Source organism: Mustela putorius, unplaced genomic scaffold, assembly GCF_011764305.1.
Source record: "Mustela putorius furo isolate JIRA1106 unplaced genomic scaffold, ASM1176430v1.1 tig00003962_pilon_pilon_pilon, whole genome shotgun sequence".
NCBI classification, from domain to species: Eukaryota; Metazoa; Chordata; class Mammalia; order Carnivora; family Mustelidae; genus Mustela; species Mustela putorius.
The window spans coordinates 13080744-13101338 of NW_025422106.1; the positions used below are offsets into that span (position 1 = coordinate 13080744).

Below are 20595 nucleotides of genomic sequence, written 5' to 3' on the forward strand. Positions count from 1 at the left end.
AAAGAAAAAAATACTTGACGAATTTCATTGTGAAGTCTTTATTTTCAGGCTGTTTCTTTCCAATGGGAACAAAGATAACCTCAAGCAGCTACCTAACCTGGAAAAAAAGACCATGATCTTAAATTTACTACCCAGATTTCTCTGATTGGCCTACATTGAAACTCATTTCCATTCTTGAACCTGTGACTGTAGAGGGATGGAATACTTTATTTAATTGACAAACCTGGGTTCTGAGTCTGTGTTGTGAGAGTGGTGATGTCCCTTGATTAACAGTTCTATCCACGTCACATGTAGCTGGGGAAGAATAATTCTCAAAATGAAGGGATGTAGGAACAACATAAATGAAATAGATACATGCTGTATTTTATTTTGAGAGTCTTTTGAATCCTGTATAATTATTTTAGTTTTAAAGTTTTTTTGTTTGCACCCCCATTTTTTTGTTGTTGATTTCTGAACATTTATTTTGAATACATTTATCTTTTTTTTTTTTTTTTAAAGATTTTATTTATTTGACAGACAGCGATCACAAGTAGACAGAGAGGCGGGCAGAGAAAGAGGAGGAAGCAGGCTCCCTGAGGAGCAGAGAGCCCGATGCGGGGCTCGATCCCAGAACCCTGGAATCATGACCTGAGCCGAAGGCAGAGGCCTTAACCCACTGAGCCACCCAGGCGCCCCTGAATACATTTATCTTATTAATTTTTAATAATTTTTCAGTTTGTCATCTTGGGTTTTTAGGTAGATGATCATGTCACCTTGTTTGCCCCCATTTAACATTATGCTGGAGATTGTATAGTGTGATTTTTATACACTTTGATGTGGCCAGCTGTACCTTAATCCAGCCAGACTCACTTAAAAGGTATTTTGGTTGATAGGTTTGCAAAATATTTTGAGAGTGAAAAATGAGAAACTGTAATGTTGAGCTGATGTTTGTTAGCTTTAGTGTTTTAAAAGTTTTAAGACCTAGAATCAGTTACTTATATAATTATCCTTGCCATTTTGCCTGTAGTATGAAATTTTAAATGAAAATATCTTGCCTACTGCTGTTAAGTCCATTTTCCTGAATGTTTTACAGGAAATTTTTTTTGTCTTACAGATGGATATCAATCTCAAAGAACAGATTGTCATTTTAGATGAAGCTCATAACATTGAAGAGTGTGCTCGGGAATCAGCAAGTTACAGTGTAACAGAAGTTCAGCTTCGGTTTGCTAGAGATGAACTAGATAGTATGGTCAACAATAATATAAGGAAGAAAGACCATGAACCCCTACGAGCTGTGTGCTATAGCCTAATTAAGTAAGAACATTTTCTTAACAGTGTCATTTTTGCTGCCTTTGTATTAAAAACATGCTTTATTATGCCACAATATTTTAATTAGTAAACTTTGATCAGGCAACTTGGGAAATGGATTATTCCTTGTCTGTTAAACTTTTAGAAATAGGCCAGTCCAGACTTCTCTCTTGTTCAAAGAATATAATAAACATTCAATTTTTAAATTGATAATTGTGAATCTTATTTCTAATTTAAGAGAATAATTTAACAGCCCCATGTATGATGTATATAGGACATTGGACTAAACATAAACTGAAGGGGATTTTAAGTAACATATTTAAAAGTTTTGGATTATAGCTTTAATTTATTGCTTTATCTTTCAGTTTGAGTAGGACTCTGGTTTGATGAGTTTTAGTTAACCAAGATCTCAATACTTTACTAGATTTAGTAATAGTTTTAATAAAGTTTACATTGAATTCCATTTTATTAGACATTAGGTTGTTGATCTAGAATCTCTTTATCTTAGATCTTGATCCTACGACCTATTCCACTTACTACAGTATTTTTCTGTTCTTTCCATTTTCTTAAAAATTTTTTGAATGTTATATAGTCACATGTTTGAACATAAAAGGTATACAAATTTATGTTGTAAAAACTCCTTTCCACCCCATCTGCTTAGTTCCTCTCTTCCTGAACAAGTGTATCATTCGGTGTGTATTTACAAGCAAATTTCATGCATATATGAGCCAATATAGATACTTTTCCCTATTCCTCCTTTTTACCCAATGATGGCATATTGTACTTTCATTTTTTTGTCTTCTCCATTTTTTTCTGTAATATTTATTTTAGAGAGAGTGTGTTTACAGGTGAGGGGAAGAGCAGAAGGATGGGGAGAGAGAGAAAATCTCTAGCAGACTCCCTGCTGAGCATATAAGGCTTGATTTCACAACCCTGAGATTATGACCTAAGCCAAAATCAAGAGTCCGATGCAACTGACTTAGCCACCCAGACACCCCATTGTCATCTTTATTTTAAGCATAAAAATGTTATTTTTAAAGCCATTTTATTGAAGTATGTTATTTTTAAAGCCATTTTATTGACATACACAAAGCTGTAAATATTTAATGTATATACAGCTTGATGAGTTTGCAGGGAGCCTGATGTGGGGCTCAATCCCAGGACCCTGGATTATGATCTGAGCTGAAGGCAGACACTTAATGACTGAGCCACTTTGGTGCCCCATCCAGTGTAGTTTTTACTTACATTTCTCTTAATATGATTGGTATTAAGCATTTTTTAAAAAAATGATTTATTTGTTTTGGAGAGAGAGAGACCAGGTTGGAGGGTGAGGAGAGGCAGAAAGAAAGGGAGACAGGTCCCAGGCAGATTCAGCACTGAGCATAGAGCCAAGCGTGGGGGTCAATCTCACAACCCTGAGATCACTACCTGAGCCAAAACCAAGAGAAGGACACTTGACCTACTGGGCCACCCAAGCACCCCAATATTAAGTATTTTTAAAGGCCATTTATATTTCCTTTTCTGTCGATTGTTGACATCTCTGTCCTTTTTTGGTTTTGTTATGGTTCTTATTGATTTGTAGAAGCTCTTTGCATATTAACCCTTTGCCTATCTATTATAGAAGTTGCAAATACATTCCCCTTATTTTGCCATGGGATACATCTTTCCTTGTGGTATTTTTGTCATGTAGCAGTTTGTCATTTTTATTTCACAGTAGAATTTGTGGAAAGAGTTGCCTATAGTTGTTAATTCTATTTTCTCACTTCCTAATCTTTCCTCAGTTGGGTTGTCTGCAGAATTCTACTAAAACTGTTCTTATCAAGGTCACCAGTTATCCCTATGTTCCAATCCAAAGGTTAATTTTCTGTTATCTTACTCAGCCTTTCAGCAGTGTCATTTGGGTATTGTGGACTACCATCTCTATGAATAGTGGTTTTGGCTTAACTTCTGTGAAACAATGGAAAATATATGCACATTGCTCCCTCTCCCCAGTTTCTGATACAGAAGTTCTAAAACCTTTGTAATTTCCTAAGTGATATGAGTACTAAGAGCATGTTTGACTCCAGTTCCTGACAGAACTCCTATATCCTTTGGGATTTCCTGGGTGCTAGGACTGTCTTTTTTTCTAATGAGGTGGTGTTTGGTGGGCTTCTGGTTGGGGGGTGTTCACTAGAAACACTAAACCATGATTAGTAGCTTAGAACTTTCAGCCCCATTTCCCTCTGGAAAGGGGAGAGGGGGTGCAGATTGAGTTGATAATAGATCATGCCTATGTGATAAAGCCAGGTTTTAGAGAGCTTCCAGATTGGTGAACACATTTATGTTCTTGGAGCATCCTACCTTTTGAGGTATAGAGGCTTCTGTGCTCAGACCCTTCCAGACCTTTCTCCATTTATCTCTTCATCTGGCTCTTTATCTGTATCCTTTATTATATTAAAAACTGGTAAACAGGTATTTCCTGGAGTTCTGAGGATTGTTCTAGTAAATGATCAAATCTGAGGAGGTGTCCTGGGAACCTCTGATTTATAATTGCTTGGTCAGAAGCACAGAGGACAACTGGGACTTGAACGCTGACATCAGAGGTGAAGAGGTGGGGAGGGCAGTCTTGTGATACTGAATGCTTTGCCTGTAGAGTCTGTGCTAACTCCAGTAAGTGTCAGCATTGAATTGAATCCTAGGACACCCAGCTAGTGTTTTGGAGAATTGCTTAGTGTAAGGGAAAAAAAAAAAAAACCCACTTAAATTTAGTGACCAAATATGTCAGAAGTGAAGTAGTGAGACAAGAGGAGACATAGAGGAGTACTTTTTCCTAGACAGCCGCTATGAGACCTTCTGGTTTTACTCTTCCTCAAAGTTCATTTTTTCTCAATTTCTTTTGATAGTTCTTATTCTGTTTGATGTCTAAATGTTGAAGTGCCTCAGGACTTGGTCCTGAGATCTCATTTCTTCTCTATCTCTGTACTTTGCCTTAATTATATAACTGAGTACCATAGTAGTACTAGTAAGGCCTCAATCTGTGCCTCACCCAATCAGTAATAAATCTAGATTCTAGTCTGCCTCTGGAATGCTATTTTCATATATCCAACTGTACTTTATAATCTGTTTGGATTTTAATTTCAACTTTACAAAACAAACTCCTTCCCTTCCCTTACCTATTCCCCCCAAATGCCCAGTCTTCTTATCTAAGCAAACAGTACCAGCCAGTTCCTCAAATAAAAAATGTTACCCTTAATTACCCTCACCTAAAAAATGTTACCCTCACCTCATCCAACTCATCATTAAATTTAATAAATGCCACCTGTACAATATATCCCAAATCCTTCAATCTCATAGTTATTATCCTAGAATCATCTCTTAACCAGAATTCTGAAAGATTGCATGGGGCTCTCTGCTCAGCAAGGGATTCTGCTTCACACCCCCTCCCCCAACCCCCCGCCTGCCTCTCTGCCTACTTGTGATCTCTGTCTGTCAAATAATAAATAAAATCTTAAAAATATATATGTAACAGCTTAATTTTTTTATTAGATTGTTTTATATTTCCTTTATGCACATTTGGGATCAGCTTCTATACCTGGTTTTCAGTTGAAGAGATAAAGTAAAGAGGTGTGAATCTAAAAAAACACAGCTGGGAAATCACATGCATGTTTCTCTTTTCTGAATAAAACATTTTAACTGTGCACGTGTTTATTATGCAATATGAAATATGCATGCATTTTAAAAAATGTCTTAATTCACATTTGTATCCCAAGAGTTTCAAGGAATATGATCAATGTATCACAGTTCTTTGTTTTGTTGAAATAGTGCATGTAAGGATGATATTAGTTGGTGGAATTGTTTTATTTTACTTAATTAATTTGGGAATTATTTTATTTCAGTTGGTTAGAAGCAAACACTGAACATCTTGTGGAAAGGGATTATGAATCATCATGTAAAATATGGAGTGGAAGTGAAATGCTCTTAAATTTACACAAAATGGGCATTACCACTGCTACTTTTCCAATATTGCAGGTAAGATTTTTTTTCTACCTGTGACATTTATTTAGTGCATTAGAGATGGTTTAACAGTGAATAAGTTAATCTAGACTTAAAAAACTGTAATTTAACTATTTTGAAATTATATTTTATTATGTTTGTTAATCTTTAACAGTGTAAATTTTGGATTAAAAAATAGCATTACTTAGTTTGAAAGAAATAAGACTTAAAAGAATGAATTGCTTTGTTCAAATCCAAAGAAGTCAATATTTTTAAGTTCTAAAATTATTTTGTCAGGTGTTTTTTTTTTTTAAATTAACATATAATGTATTATTAGCCCCAGGGGTACAGGTCTGTGAATCACCAGTTTTACACACTTCACAGCACTCACCATAACACATACCTTCCCCAATGTCCATAACCCAACCACCCTCTCCCTCTCCCGCTCCCTCTGGCAACCCTGAGTTTGTATTGGGAGATTTAAGAGTCTCTTATGGTTTGTCTCCCTCCCCATCCCACCTTGTTTCATTTTTTTCCTTCCCTACTCCCCGAAACCCCCACTTTGCCTGGCAACTTTCTTGTATCAGGGAGATCATATGATAATTGTCTTTCTCCGATCGACTTATTTCACTCAGCATAATACCCTCTAGTTCCATCCATGTCATTGCAAATGTCAAGATTTCATTACTTTTGATGGTGGCATAGTGTTCCATTGTATATATATATTACATCTTCTTTATCTACTCATCTGTTGGTGGACATCTAGGTTCTTTCCATAGTTTGGCTATTGTGGACATTGCTGCTATAAACGTTCGGGTGCACATGCCCCTTTGGATCACTACATTTGTATCTTTAGGATATATACCCAATAGAGCAATTGCTGGGTTGTAGGGTAACTATGTTCAACTTTTTGAGGAACCTCCACGCTGTTTTCCAGAGTGGCTGCACCAGCTTGCACTCCCACCAACAGTGTAGGAGGGTTCCCCTTTCCCCGCATCCTCACCAGTATCTGTTGTTTCCTGACTAGTTAATTTAGCCATTTTGACTGGCGTGAGGTGGTATCTCATTGTGGTTTTGATTTGTATTTCCCTGATGCGAGTGATGTGGAACACTTTTTCATATGTCTGTTGGCCATTTGGATGTCTTCTCTGCAGAAATTCATGTTCATGTCCTCTGCCCATTTCTTGATTGGATTACTTGTTCTTTGGGTGTGGAGTTTGATAAGTTATAGATTTTGAATACTAGCCCTTTATCTGATATGTCGTTTGCAAATATCTTCTCCCACTCTGTCAGTTGTCTTTAGTTTTGTTGACTGTTTCCTTTGCTGTGCAAAAGCTTTTGATCTTGATGAAGTCCCAATAGTTCATTTTTGCCCTTGCTTCCCTAGCCTTTGGTGATGTTTCTAGGAAGAAGTTGCTGTGGCTGAGGTCGAAGAAGTTGCTGCCTATGTTATCCTCAAGGATCTTGATGGATTCCTTTCTCACATTGAGGTCTTTCATCCATTTTGAATCTATTTTTGTGTGTGGTGTAAGGAAATGGTCCAGTTTCATTTTTCTGCATGTGGCTGTCCAATTTTCCCAACACCATTTTTTTTTTTTTAAAGAAACCAGTCACCTCTCAACTGGATTTCTCTTTTTTTTTTTTTTAAAGATTTTATTTATTTATTGGACAGAGAGAGATCACAAGTAGGCAGAGAGGCAGGCAGAGAGAGAGGAAGGGAAACAGGCTCCCCGCTAAGCAGAGAGCCAGATGTGGGGCTTGATCCCAGGACCCTGGAATCATGACCTGAGCAGAAGGCAGAGGCTTTAACCCACTGAGCCACCCAGGCGCCCCCCCAACACCATTTTTTGAAGAGACTGTCTTTTCTCCATTGGACATTCTTTCCTGCTTTGTCAAAGATGAGTTGACCACAGAGTTCAGGATGTATTTCTGGGCTCTCTATTCTGTTCCAGTTATCTAGGTGTCAGTTTTTGTACCAGTACCACACTGTCTTGATGATGACAGCTTTGTAATAGAGCTTGAAGTCTGAAATTGTGATGCCACCACCTTTGGCTTTCTTTTTCAACATTCCTCTGGATATTCGGGGTCTTTTCTGGTTCCATATAAATTTTAGGATTATTTGTTCCATTTCTTTGAAAAAAATGGATGGTATTTTGATAGGGATTGCATTAAACGTGTAGATTGCTTTAGACAGCATAGACATTTTCACAATATTTGTTCTTCCAATCCATGAGCATGGAACATTTTTCCATTTCTTTGTGTCTTTGTCAGTTTCTTTCATGAGCACTTTATAGCTTTCAGAGTACAGATTCTTTGCCTCTTTGGTTAGGTTTATTCCTAGGTATCTTATGGTATGGAGTGCAATTGTAAATGGGATTGACTCCTTAATTTCTCTTTCTTCTGTCTTGCTGTTGGTGTAGAGAAATGCAACCGATTTCTGTGCATTGATTTTATATCCTGACACTTTACTGAATTCCTGTACAAGTTCTAGCAGATTTGGAGTGGAGCCTTTTGGGTTTTCCACATAAAGTATCCTATCATCTGCAAAGAGTGATAGTTTGACTTCTTTGACAATTTGGATGCCTTTAATTTCTTTTTGTTGTCTGATTGCTGAGGCTGGGACTTCTAGTACTATGTTGAATAGCAGTGGTGATAATGGACATCCCTGCCGTGTTCCTGACCTTAGCGGAGAAGCTCTCAGTTCTTCTCCATTGAGAATGATATTCGTTGTGGGTTATTCATAGATGATGTTGATGATATTGAGGTAGGTACCCTCTATCCCTACACTTTGAAGAGTTTTGACAAGAAAGGGTGCTGTACTTGGTCAAATGCTTTTTCAGCATCTTTTGAGAGTATCATATGGTTCTTGTTCTTTCTTTTATTAATGCATTGTATCACATTGATTGATTTGCGGATGTTGAACCAACCTTGCAGCCCTGGAACAAATCCCACTTCGTCGTGGTGAATAATCCTTTTAATGTACTGTTGGATCCTATTGGCTAGTGTTTTGGTGAGAATTTTTGCATCTGTGTTCATCAAGGATATTGGTCTGTAATTCTCTTTTTTGAATGGGCCTTTGACTGGTTTTGGGATCAAGGGAATGCTGGTCTAATAAAGTGAGTTTGGAAGTTTTTTTCTATTTCTATTTTTTGGAAGTTTCAGGAGAATAGGAATTAATTCTTCTTTAAATGCTTGATAAAATTCCCTAGGAAACTGTCTGGCCCTGGGCTCTTGTTTCTTGGGAGATTTTTGATGACTGCTTCAATCTCCTTACTGGTTATGGGTCTGTTCAGGTTTTCTATTTCTTCCTAGTTCAATTTTGGTAGTTACAGATCTCTAGGAATGCATCCATTTCTTCCAGATTGTCAAATTTGCTGGTGTATAGTTGATCATAATATGTTCTTTTAATTGTTTGTATATCTTTGGTGTTGATTGTGATCGCTCCTCTTTCATTCATTATTTTATTTATTTGGATCATTTCTCTTTTCTGTTTGATAAGTCTAACCAGGGGTTTATCCATCTTAATTCTTTCAAAGAACTAGCTCCTAGTTATGTTGATTTGTTCTACTGTCTTTTTGGTTTCTATTTCATTGATTTCACTCTGATCTTTATTATTTCTCTTCTCCTGCTGGGTTTAGGCTTCCTTTGCTGTTCTTTCTCCAGCTCCTGTAGATGTTTGGTTTGGTTTTGTACTTGAGACCTTTCTTGTTTATTTTATTTTATTTTATTTATTTGACAGAGAGAGATCACAAGTAAGCAGAGAGGCAGGCAGAGAGAGGAGGAAGCAGGCTCCTGGCTGAGCAGAGAGCCTGATGCTGGGCTTGATCCCAGGACCCTGGGATCATGACCTGAGCCGAAGGCAGAGGCCTTAACCCACTGAGCCACCCAGGCACCCCTACCTTTCTTGTTTCTTGAGAAAGGTTTGTATTGTTGTATATTTTCTCTCAGAACTGCCTTTGCTGTGTCCCACAGATTTTGAACAGTTGTGTTTTCATTTTCATTTGTTTCCATGCATTTTTTTCAATTCTTCTTTAATTTTCTGGTCGACCCATTCATTCTTTAGTAGGATACTCTCTAGCCTCCATGTATTTGTGTTCTTTCCAACTTTTCTCTTGTGATTGAGTCCTAGCTTCAGAATATTGTGGTCTGAATATATGCAGGGAATGATCCCAATCTTTTGGTACCAGTTGAGACCTGATTTGTGACCCAGGATGTGATCTACTTTGGAGAATGTTTTATGTGCACTAGAGAAGAATGTGTATTCTGTTGCTTTGGGATGAAATGTTCTGAATATATCTGTGATGTCCATCTTGTCCAGTGTGTTACTTAAGGCCTTTATTTTCTTGTTGATTTTTGCCTGGACGACCTGTCCATTTCAGTGAGGGGAGTGTTAAAGTCCCCTACTATTATTGTATTCTTGTCGATGTGTTTCTTTGATTTTTGTTATTAATTGGTTTATGTAGTTGGCTGCTCCCATGTTAGGGACATAGATAATTAAAATTGTTAGGTCTTCTTGTTGGACAGACCCTTTGAGTATGATATAGTACCTTTCCTCATCTCTTATTACAGTCTTTGGATTATAATCTAATATATCTGATGTAAGGATTGCCACCCCAGCTTTTTTTTGATGTCCATTAGCATGGTAAATTGTTTTCCACCCCTCACTTTAAATCTGGTCTGTCTTCGGGTCTAACATGAGTTTCTTGTAGACAGCATATTGAAGGGCTTTGGTTTTTTATCCATTCTGATACCCTATGTCTTTTGATTAGGGCATTTAACCCATTTACATTCAGGGTAATTATTGAGATATGAATTTATTGCCATTGTATTGCCTGTAAGGTGACTGTTACTGTATGTTGTCTCTGTTCCTTTCTGGTCTACTGCTTTTAGGCTCTCTCTTTGCTTAGAGGACCCCTTTCAATATTTCCTGTAGGGCTGGTTTGGTGTTCGCAAATTCTTTTAGTTTTTATTTGGCCTGGAAACTTTTTATATCTCCTTCCATTTTCAATGATAGCCTAGCTGGATATAGTATTCTTTGCTGCATGTTTTTTTCATTTAATGCTTTGAATATATCATGCCAGTTCTTTCTGGCCTGCCAGGTCTCAGTGGATAAGTCTGCTGCCAATCTAACATTTTTACCATTGTATATTACAGACGACTTGTCCTGGGGTGCTTTAAGGATTTTCTCTTTGTCGCTAAGACTTGTAAGTTTTACTATAAGATGATGGGATGTGGGCCTATTTTTATTGATTTTGAGGGGGACTCTCTGCGCCTCCTGGATTTTGATGCTTGTTCCCTTTGCCACATTAGGGAAATTCTCTACAATAATTTGCTCCAATATACCTTCTGCCCCCTCTCTCTTTATCTTCTTCTGGAATCCCAATTACTCTAATATTGTTTCATCTTATAGTATCACTTATCTCTTGAATTCTCCCCTTGTGGTCCAGTAGTTTTTTGTCTCTCTTTTGCTCAACTTCTTTATTCTTCATCATTTGGTATTCTGTATCACTAATTCTCTCTTCTGCCTCATTTATCCTAGCAGTAAGAGCCTCCATTTTTTATTGCACCTCATTAATAGCTTTTTTTGATTTCAGCTTGGTTAGATACTAGTTCTTTTATTTCTCCAGAAAGGGCTTTTATTTCTCCAGACAGGGTTTCTCTAGTATCTTCCATGCCTTTTTTGAGCCCAGCTAGCACCCTGAGAATCATCATTCTGAACTCTTTTTTTTTTTTTTTACATTTTTATTTATTTGATAGAGAGAGAGAAATCACAAGTAGGCAGAGAGGTAGGCAGAGAGAGAGAGGGGGGAGGAAGCAGAGAGCCCGATGTGGGACTCGATCCCAGCACCCTGGGATCATGACCTGAGCAGAAGGCAGAGGCTTTAACCCACTGAGCCACCCAGGCACCCCTGAACTCTTTTGATATGACATATTACCAACATATTACCAATGTCCATATTGATTAGGTCCCTAGTTTATACTGATTAGGTACTGCCTCTTGTTTTTTTCTTTGTGGTGAGTTTATCCGCCTTGTCATTTTATTCAGATAAGAATATATGAACGAGAAAATAAAATACTAAAAGGGTGCCAAAGACCCCAGAAAATATGCTAATCAAATCAGAAGAGACCCCAAATCAGGGAGAGAAGCAAAGGGTTTAAAAGAAGTTAAAAAATATATATATAGACTAGGGACTAGAATAGAGCCATCCATTTGATTTTGGGTGTATTTTGGTCTCAGAAGAATCTACCTACCACAATTTTAAAGAAAAACATATATATACATATATATACACACACACACACATACACAAACAAAAATAAGGATAAACACGATGAAGGGAGGGAATATGACTATAAAGATGAAAATTTAAAAAATTCTAAAAAAAGGAGTTGATAAGATAAGGTAGTTGGGAAAAGAAAGAAAAAGAACATGGGGAGAATTTGCTTAGGCAGGAGACTAGAACAAAGCCCTGTGCTAGATTTAGGGTATATTTTGATCTATTAGAAAAAGTTGTATCCCGGGCATCTGCTTACATCTCTGCCTACTTGTGATCTCTGTCTGTCAAGTAAATAAATAAAATTAAAAAAAAAAATGTTGAAAAAGTTGAAAAACACATATTGAGCTTTTTTTTTTTTTTTTTTTAAGATTTTATCTATTTGACAGAGAGAAATCACAAGCAGGCAGAGAGGCAGGCAGAGAGAGAGTGGGGAGGAAGTAGGCTCCCTGTGGAGCAGAGAGCCTGACGCAGGGTCGATCCCAGGACCCTGCGCCCACAACCCAAGTCGAAGGCAGAGGTTTTAACCCGCTGAGTCACCCAGGCACCCCACATATTGAGCATTTTTTAAAAAGTTTTTTTTAGAAAGGTTTCGTTAAGATAAACTAGTTTTAAAAAGTTAAAAGATGAAAGAGGAAAAAAATTAGAATAAGAAATAAAATTTAAAAATTTAATTAACTTTGCAAGACTAAACAATCATGGGGAGAAAGCCATGCATTCCATGCTTTGCTTTCCCCTCCTCTAGAATTCCGCTGTTCTTCTTGATCACTGAGCTTGGTCTTGGCTGGATGTTCTTGCTGATCTTCTGGGGTAGGGGCCTGTTGTAGTGATTCTCAAGTGTGTTTGCCCAAGAAGAAATTACGCCACCCTTGCCAGGGGCCAGGCTAAGTAATCTGCTCTGGTTCACTCTCAGGAGCTATTGTTCCCTGATTGCTTTCCGTAGAGCTCTGGAGGACAGGAATGAAATTGGTGGCCTCCCAATCTCCACCTGGAGGAGCGGAGAGCTCAGGGCCCCACTCCTCAGTGCGCCCTCCAAGAAAAGCGCTCAATCACTCCTGTCTTCCTGGTTTCTGGCCACGCTCCGAGCTCACACGGCCTGTGACCAAGCGTTTCTGCCTCTGACAGACAGCCCCATTTGGAGTCTCCAAACCCAGCAGATTCCTCTTGCTCTGCTCTTCCAGGGGTCTCCCCAGATCTGCTACTTGTGGGGTCTCTGCTCAAAGAGCAGTGGTCTGACTGTGCCACAGTTTACAGTTTAAGGTAACCCAGAGCTGAGATCTCATTCCTCGCTTCCGTCTCTGTAGCCGGCTTCCCTGCTCTAATACCTGTGAGCTCTGCTACACTCTGACACCCCCGATCCTTCTGTGACCCCGCAGGACCTGAGACCACACTGTACCCGCAAGGGCTTCACTCCTGCTTAGCCACTGGAGCAATGCCCTCAGTGGAGCAGACTTTAAAAGTTTGGATTTTGTGCTTTGTTGCTCTACTGCTTGCCAGGAGCGAGCTCCTCCCCTTGCGGTCTATCTTCCTATTACTTTGGATTCACTTCTTTGCACTTCCTACTTTTCAAAAAGTGGCTGATTTTCTGTTTCTAGAATTGCTGCTCTTCTCTTTGATCTCGTGTTGGATTTGTAGGTGTTCAGAGTGGTTTGATAATTATCTAGCTGAACTGCTACCTGATGTTATCTCAGTCTGCTGCTCCTCCACCATCTTGACTCCTCCCTAATAATCCTTTTAATGTGCTGTTGGACCTATTAGCTAGTATGTTGGTGAACATTTGGCATCCATGTTCATCAGGAATATTGGTCTGTAATTCTCCTTTCTGTTCGGGTCTTTGGTTTTGGGTTCAAGGTAATGCTAGCCTCATAAAATGAGTTTGGAGGTTTTCTATCCAATTCTATTTTTTTTTTTTATTTGTCAGATAGATCTGATTAATTTTAAAGATTTTATTTATTTATCAGATAGAGATCACAAGTAGGCAGAGAGTCAGGCAGAGAGAGAGGGGGAAGCAGGCTCACTGCTGAGCAGAGAGCCCAATGCGGGGCTCGATCCCAGGACCCTGAGATCATGACCTGAGCCAAAGGCAGAGGCTTTAACCCACTGAGCCACCCAGGTTCCCCGAGGGTTCCTTTTTTTATACATCCTTGCCAATATTTGGAATTGTCTGGGTTTTGAATACCAGCCATTCTAATAGATGTGTGGTAGCATCTTACATTTTTTCATTTACAATTCCCTACTGACGTTTAATATAGAACATGTTTTTCACTTGCTCTTTTGCCATCTATACATCTGTTTGGTGAGATGCCTCTTCAAATCTTTTGCCTAGTTTTCATTTGGGTTCTTTATCTTCCTGTTGTTGAGTTTTAACTGTTTTGTGTATATTTGGTATACAAGTCCTTCATCAGATACATGTTTGCAGATATATTCTTCCAGTCTGTGGTTTGTCTTTTCATTCTGTTAACAGTGTCTTTTATGGAACATAAGTTTTTCGTCTTAATAAATTTCAGCTTACCAATTTTTTCTTAGATGGATCATGCTTTAGATGTGTCTAAAAAATCACCATCAGGGACGCCTGGGTGGCTCAGTTGGTTAAGTGACTGCCTTCCCCTCAGGTTATGATCCCAGTGTCCTGGGACTTAGTCCCATATCAGCCTCCTTACTCGGCAGGGAGCCTGCTTCTCCCTCTGCCTCTGCCTGCCATTCTGCCTGCCTGTGCTCACTCACTCTCTCTTTCTCTAAAGAAAAAAATAAAATCTTTAAAAAAAAACAAAACTCACCACCAAACCTGAAGTCATTCAGATTTTCTTCTAAAGGTTTTAGAGCTCTCATTTTACATTTAGGTCTGTGATTCGTTTTTAGTTAATTTTTGTGAAGGATAGAAGGTCTGTATCTAGATTCATTTCTTTGCATGTAGATGTCCAATTCTATCAGCATTTGTTGAAAAGATCATCATTCTCCATTGGATTGTCTTTGCTTCTTTGTTAAAGACCAGTTGACTGTACTCTTGTGGGTCCATTTTTAAACTCTTTATTCTTTTCCATTGTTTGATTTGTCTATTCCTTTACTAATACCACACTATCTTGATTACTATGGATTTATAGTTAGTCTTGAATTTGGGTAGTATCAGTTCTCTGCCTTTCTTTAGTATTGTGTTATGCTGATTTATTTCTTTCCAAATAAACTTTAGATTCAGTTTGTTAATATCCACAAAGTAACTTTCTGGAATTTTGATTGAGATTGCATTAAATCTATAGATCAAACTAGGAAGAACTAACAACTGAACAATATTGGGTCTTCCTATCTATGAACAGAGAGTATCTTTCCATTTGTTTTGGATCTTTGATTTCTTTTATCAGTTTTGTAATTTTTCTCATCTGGACTTAAAGAGGTTTTTGAACCAAAACAGGTAGGAACTATGGCTGCCATGATCATTTTGGGCATATGAGTATTGAAAATGTATTTTAATCAGATTATATTTAGAGTTTTTGCCCTACATTTTTAAAATGCAATGTGGTATTATAAGTATTGTCCATATTATGACATCTTTCCATGATTTTTTGCATAACCTTTGCATTTTAAATGTTCATATCATTAGTAAAATGGATAAATTACGAGGTGGTCACATTGTGGAATACTAGACAGCAATGTAAAAAATGAACCACCATTCATATAAATGAGTCTTACAGATATAATGTTGAGTAAAAGAAACCAGACACAGAAGAATATAAATGGTATGATTTCATTTTTCTAAAATTTAATTAGAGACAAACATAATTACGCTAGTAGAAGTCAGAACACTGATTACTACTGTGCAGGGGTAAGGGACAGTTTGGGTTGAGAAAGGGCAAAAGGGAACCATCTAGGATTCAAGGAATGTTTTGTGTCCTGAGTGAGTGTTAGTTACATGGGTGTGTGTGTGTGTGTGTTTAGTGAGCTGTATACTTAAGACTAGTGCTATATATATATATATATATAATAATTTAATAAAAATGTACAAATAAATACACATCAAAGGAAAAAACTTGGAAAATACAAAAGGCGCGAAGGAAAGAAAACTCATAAACTTAAGGATGATCATTAGTAACGTTTGGATTTATATCCAGCTGTCTTATTTTATGCATATATTTACCTGACACAAATTGATTTCTATGATGCTTATTTCTTTGTAGACTTTTTTCATTTAATGGTATATTATGAGTACTGTTTTTTTTATTTTTTAAGGTTTATTTATTTCAAAGAGAAAGCACATGTGTGAATTGTAAGGAGGGGCAGAGGGAGAGGGAGAGAATTTCAAGCTGACTCCCCACTGATCATGGAGCCTCTCGGGAGCTTGATCTCAGGGCCCTGAGATCATGACCCAAGCTGAAATCAAGAGTGGAATTTTTGACTAAGTTACCCAGGTGCCCTTATGAGTACTGTTTTAACAGAGATCTTTCACATGATTTTTATTTTTTTTTAATATTTATTAGAAATGAAAAAATTATTAGAATGTGGGCTGGGGGTGGGTGGGGGGAAAGCAGAGGGAGAAAGAATCTTAAGCAGATTCTGCGCTGAGCGACTGCCATCTCACAGCCCTGAGATCCCCACCTGAGCCAAAACCAAGAGTTGGAGGCTTAAACGACTGAGTCACCCAGGTGCCCCTTTCACGTGATTTTTAATTGCAGTGTAGGATTTTTGTGAATGTACATATATTTTTTTTAAGATCTTATTTTTTTTTAAAGATTTTATTTATTTATTTGACAGAGATCACAAGTAAGCAGAGACTCAGGCAGAGGGAGAGGAGGGAAGCAGGCTCCCTGCTGAGCAGAGAGCCCGATGTGGGACTCGATCCCAGGACCCTGAGATCATGACCTGAGCTGAAGGCAGCGGCTCAAAGCACTGAGCCACCCAGGCGCCCTTAAGATCTTATTTATTTATTTGAGAGAGAGACAGAGCAGGGGATAGAGGGAGAAGCAGGCTCCCCGGCTGAGCAGGGAGCCCAACTTGATCCCAGGGCCTGAGCTGAAGGTAGTCACTTAACCAATTAAGCCACCCAGGCACTTCGTGAGTGCATATATTCTAAATTACTTGATTAATCTGGCATTTGAAATGTAAGTTGTTACCAGCTTTCCCAGAATAAGAAAAAATTTTGTTATAAACATCCTTGAAAATATATCTTTTTTTTTTTAAAGATTTTATTTATTTATTTGACAGATAGAGATTACAAGTAGGCAGAGGCAGACCACCCAAGTGCCCCGAAGTTATATCTTTTATATCTTTTTATATGTCGCTGTTTCCTTTATATATTGTAAATACTAATTCTTTGTTGCTTATTGCATGTATATTCTTGTGTCTGTGTTTTCTTTATTTATGGAGTATTTTTCTAAAAGTTGTTTTTATTTTAGTGCATTTAATATCAGTATTTTTTCTTTTATGAATTATATTTGAATTTAGTTTAAGCAGTCTTTTCTTATCATGTGCTACATTTTCTTAAAGCATTATTTTTTCTTAATATAATCAATGAAGGATTCCTTTTTGTTTATATTGTGAATTGAAAAGCCATTTTATTTCCATATGGATAATTTTCTCAGCCTCATTTACTAAATAGTTCATCCATTTCTTTCTGATTTGTAGTGACACTTCTGCTACATATCTGATTTTCATTTATTTGTATTTCTGGACTTTGTTCTATGATCTAAACTCATATTTGTTAATTACTCTGGCATTAGAAAAATGTTGGTATCGGGATGCCCGGGTGACTCGGTTGGACATCTGCCTTCGGTTTGGGTCATGATCCCAGAGTCCTTGGGTCAAGTACTGAATCAGGCTCCCTGCTAAGCTTCTGCCTCTGCCTGCTGTTCTCCCTGCTGTGTTCACTCTCTTGTTCTCTCTCTCTCTCTGACAAATAAGTAAATAAAATCATAAAAAAAAAAACGATGATATCTGGTAGTATCTCCTCACTTTGTTCTTTTCCTTTGGGATAAATAAATTTTAGAATTAACTTGCAAATTTCCATGAAAATTTCTATTGGAATTTTGGTTAGAATTTCACTGAATTTAGAAAGAATTATTTATTTATAGTACAAGAGTTTTCCCATTCACAAACATGATGTATAAAGTTCTTCATTTATTATGTCCTGTATCTCAGTAAAATTTTGTTATTTCATTTTTAAAAGTCTTAGGTGTTTTGGATAGGTTTATTCCTAACTATATTTAATACATCTTTTTCAAATGATGTATTAAAAAACTGCATTTTCTAATTATTGCTGTATAAAAATGGTTGTGGATATTTATTTATTTATATTGCAGCCAACCACTTCATTCAACTATCTTTCAGATTTGTCTATGGATTCTTAAATCTTCTATGTAATGATACTGTCTATAAGTAATGATTATTTTCTTTCTTCCCAACTCCATCACATTCTATTTATTTCTTTGTTGGCTTAAACTTCCAGTGCATTGTTTATCACAAGCAATGAAACAGGCATCCTGGTCTTATTGCTATTTAAAAGAGACTAGGTTATTAGCATTACATCATTTAGTAATATATCTACTGTATTTTTTTTAAGATTATATATTCATTTGAGAGAGAGATCACAAGTAGGCAGGGAGACAGGCAGAGAGAGGAGGGGAAGCAGGCTCCCTGCTGAGCAGAGAGCCCGATGCAGGACTCAATCCCAGGACCCCGAGAGCATGACCTGAGCCAAAGGCAGAAGCTTAACCCACTGAGCCACCCAGATGCCCCTACTGTATTGTTTTAAAATTCCTTTATTTTAATTTTTTTACAGTTTGATTGAAATATAATTCACATGCCATAAAATATACCCTTTAAAATAGACAATTCAGTAGTTTTTAGTCACAAAACTATGCAACAGTCACTGCTATCTGACTTCAGAACATTAAAGCTTAAGAGCTACATGAAAACAAATGAGCCAGTTAGTATACATTTTGTATGTAGCATGTATTGTTTACTTGAGTCATTTAAAATTTTTTTCTTGTCATGTAGTCATATTATTCTCATCATTGGTATACTACCTGGAGGTAATTCAGGCATTTACGTGTATATCAAATCTTTTAAGCTCTTCTTGAAGAAACTATTTGATACATTTTTATTTAGTCCTTTTTTACTGTTTTTTTTTTCTGTGTTTGATTTGTTTTTATGTTTTTATTTATTTATTTATTTTTTTAAAAGATTTTATTTATTTATTCGACAGAGAGAGATCACAAGCAGGCAGAGAGGCAGGCAGAGAGAGAGAGGAGGAAGCAGGCTCCCTGCTGAGCAGAGAGTCCGATGCGGGGCTCGATCCCAGGACCCTGAGATCATGACCCGAGCCGAAGGCAGCGGCTTAACCCACTGAGCCACCCAGGCACCCCTGTTTTTATGTTTTTAAAAGTAAATTCTATGCTCAGCATAGGACTCAAACTCACAACCTTGAGATCAAAAGTTGCATGATAAACTAAGTGAGCCAGCCAGGCATGCCTAGTTCATTACTTTTGAAGGGCACTAAATAATATACTGATTGCCTAAAGAAGTAATGAAGCTCCTAAATGTATTACTTACTGTTAAAGTGTCTTTGACTTTGAAGAGAATTTGGGAATAGATGGCAATCTATTTATCTATCTATTATTTTTAACAAGTGATAATTTATTAAAAAGGTTGATTTAAGCATAAACACTAAAAAAAGTAAGTTAAAAGTAAATGTTATATAAGAAAGCACATATAATTATGGGTTAGCCATAATATATATAATCACAATTTTGTTAAAAATAAATATGACTTAATAAAAAGTTATGATATAACTATATTGATGAGAATGTACAAGTAAAATGTATGTTTGGTGGTATAGAGACTTAAAGAGGTACTTTTGTATAGGGTGCCAATTGAGGGAATACGTGGGAACTTAAAACATACTGTTTTGTATGTTTGCCTAAAATTTCAATGTATACTTCATTTGAGTTTTATGGTTTTCAGAAGTTTGTTTTCCTCTTCCCATTTCCTGCAATGTACTTAATAATGGTAATTTTTTATAGGGACATTTTTCTGCTGTCCTTCAAAAAGAAGAAAAAGTCTTACCAATTCATGGTAAAGAGGAGGCAAGAGTAGTACCGATTATTAGTGCATCAACTCAAATAATGCTCAAAGGACTTTTTATGGTGTTTGACTATCTTTTTAGGCAAAATAGCAGGTTAGTAAATATATATGACTTGTATTTTCCCTTCTAAAAATATTAGTTTTATTGGGTGCCAACATGTGTTTAGGTTGTGTGAGTACCTAGGTTCATTGTAAAGAAGTGGTATAAATATTGTTCTTATTTGTTGGTACAGACTTTGATCAATTGAAATTAGTTTTTATAGATAAAAATGAGTATTGAAATAAAAAAGTAGGTAATATTTTAAATACATTTTTTAGTTAATGCAGTATTAAATTTATAATTGTGCATGACTGAACTTAAATATTTAAGTTTTAAGGATAGTTTTAGATAAATTTCTTCAGTGTCAGAAAGTCTCTTATTGTGTAAAGCCTCTATTTCTCCTCACTCAATCCTTCACTGAATTATAGTACTATCTGGTTCCAATTTTTTATGGTAAAATATACATAACATAAAATTTACTATTGTGACAATTTTAAGTGTACATTTTAGCAGCATTAGGTGTATTCACATGGTTGTGCAACCATCACCACGATCCATTCCCAGAACTTTATCAGGAACTCTATACCCATGAAATAATGTTTCCCATTTCCCTCTTCCCACAATCTCTGGTAACCTCTCTTCTTTTCTCTCCATGGATATGCCCCTTTTAGGTATCTCCTACAAAGTGGAATCATATAATTGTTCTTTTGCATCTGGCTTATTTAACTTAGTATAATGTTTTTAAGGTTCATCCACGTTGTAATATATATCAGAATGCCGTTCCTTCTTATGGCTGAATATTGTCAGATTCCATTGTATGTATATACCATAGTTTGTTTATCCCTTGTTATGTTGATGGGCATTTGGATTATTTTCACCTTTTGTCTATTGTGAATAATGGTATAGTGAATATTGATATACAAGTATGTTTGAGTCCCTGCTTTCAATTTT

The 20595-nt window shown here is 36.8% G+C and overlaps 1 protein-coding gene across 1 annotated transcript in view; it reads left to right on the forward strand.

Moving 5' to 3' along the window:
• Positions 1-20595, forward strand: part of BRIP1 (BRCA1 interacting helicase 1) — a 180137-nt gene that overhangs the window by 61896 nt on the left and 97646 nt on the right. The window contains exons 9-11 of the mRNA XM_045070134.1: positions 1094-1293; positions 5163-5295; positions 19544-19698. Of these exons, the coding sequence (XP_044926069.1) occupies positions 1094-1293; positions 5163-5295; positions 19544-19698 (488 nt within the window). The remainder of the gene's footprint in view (positions 1-1093; positions 1294-5162; positions 5296-19543; positions 19699-20595) is intronic.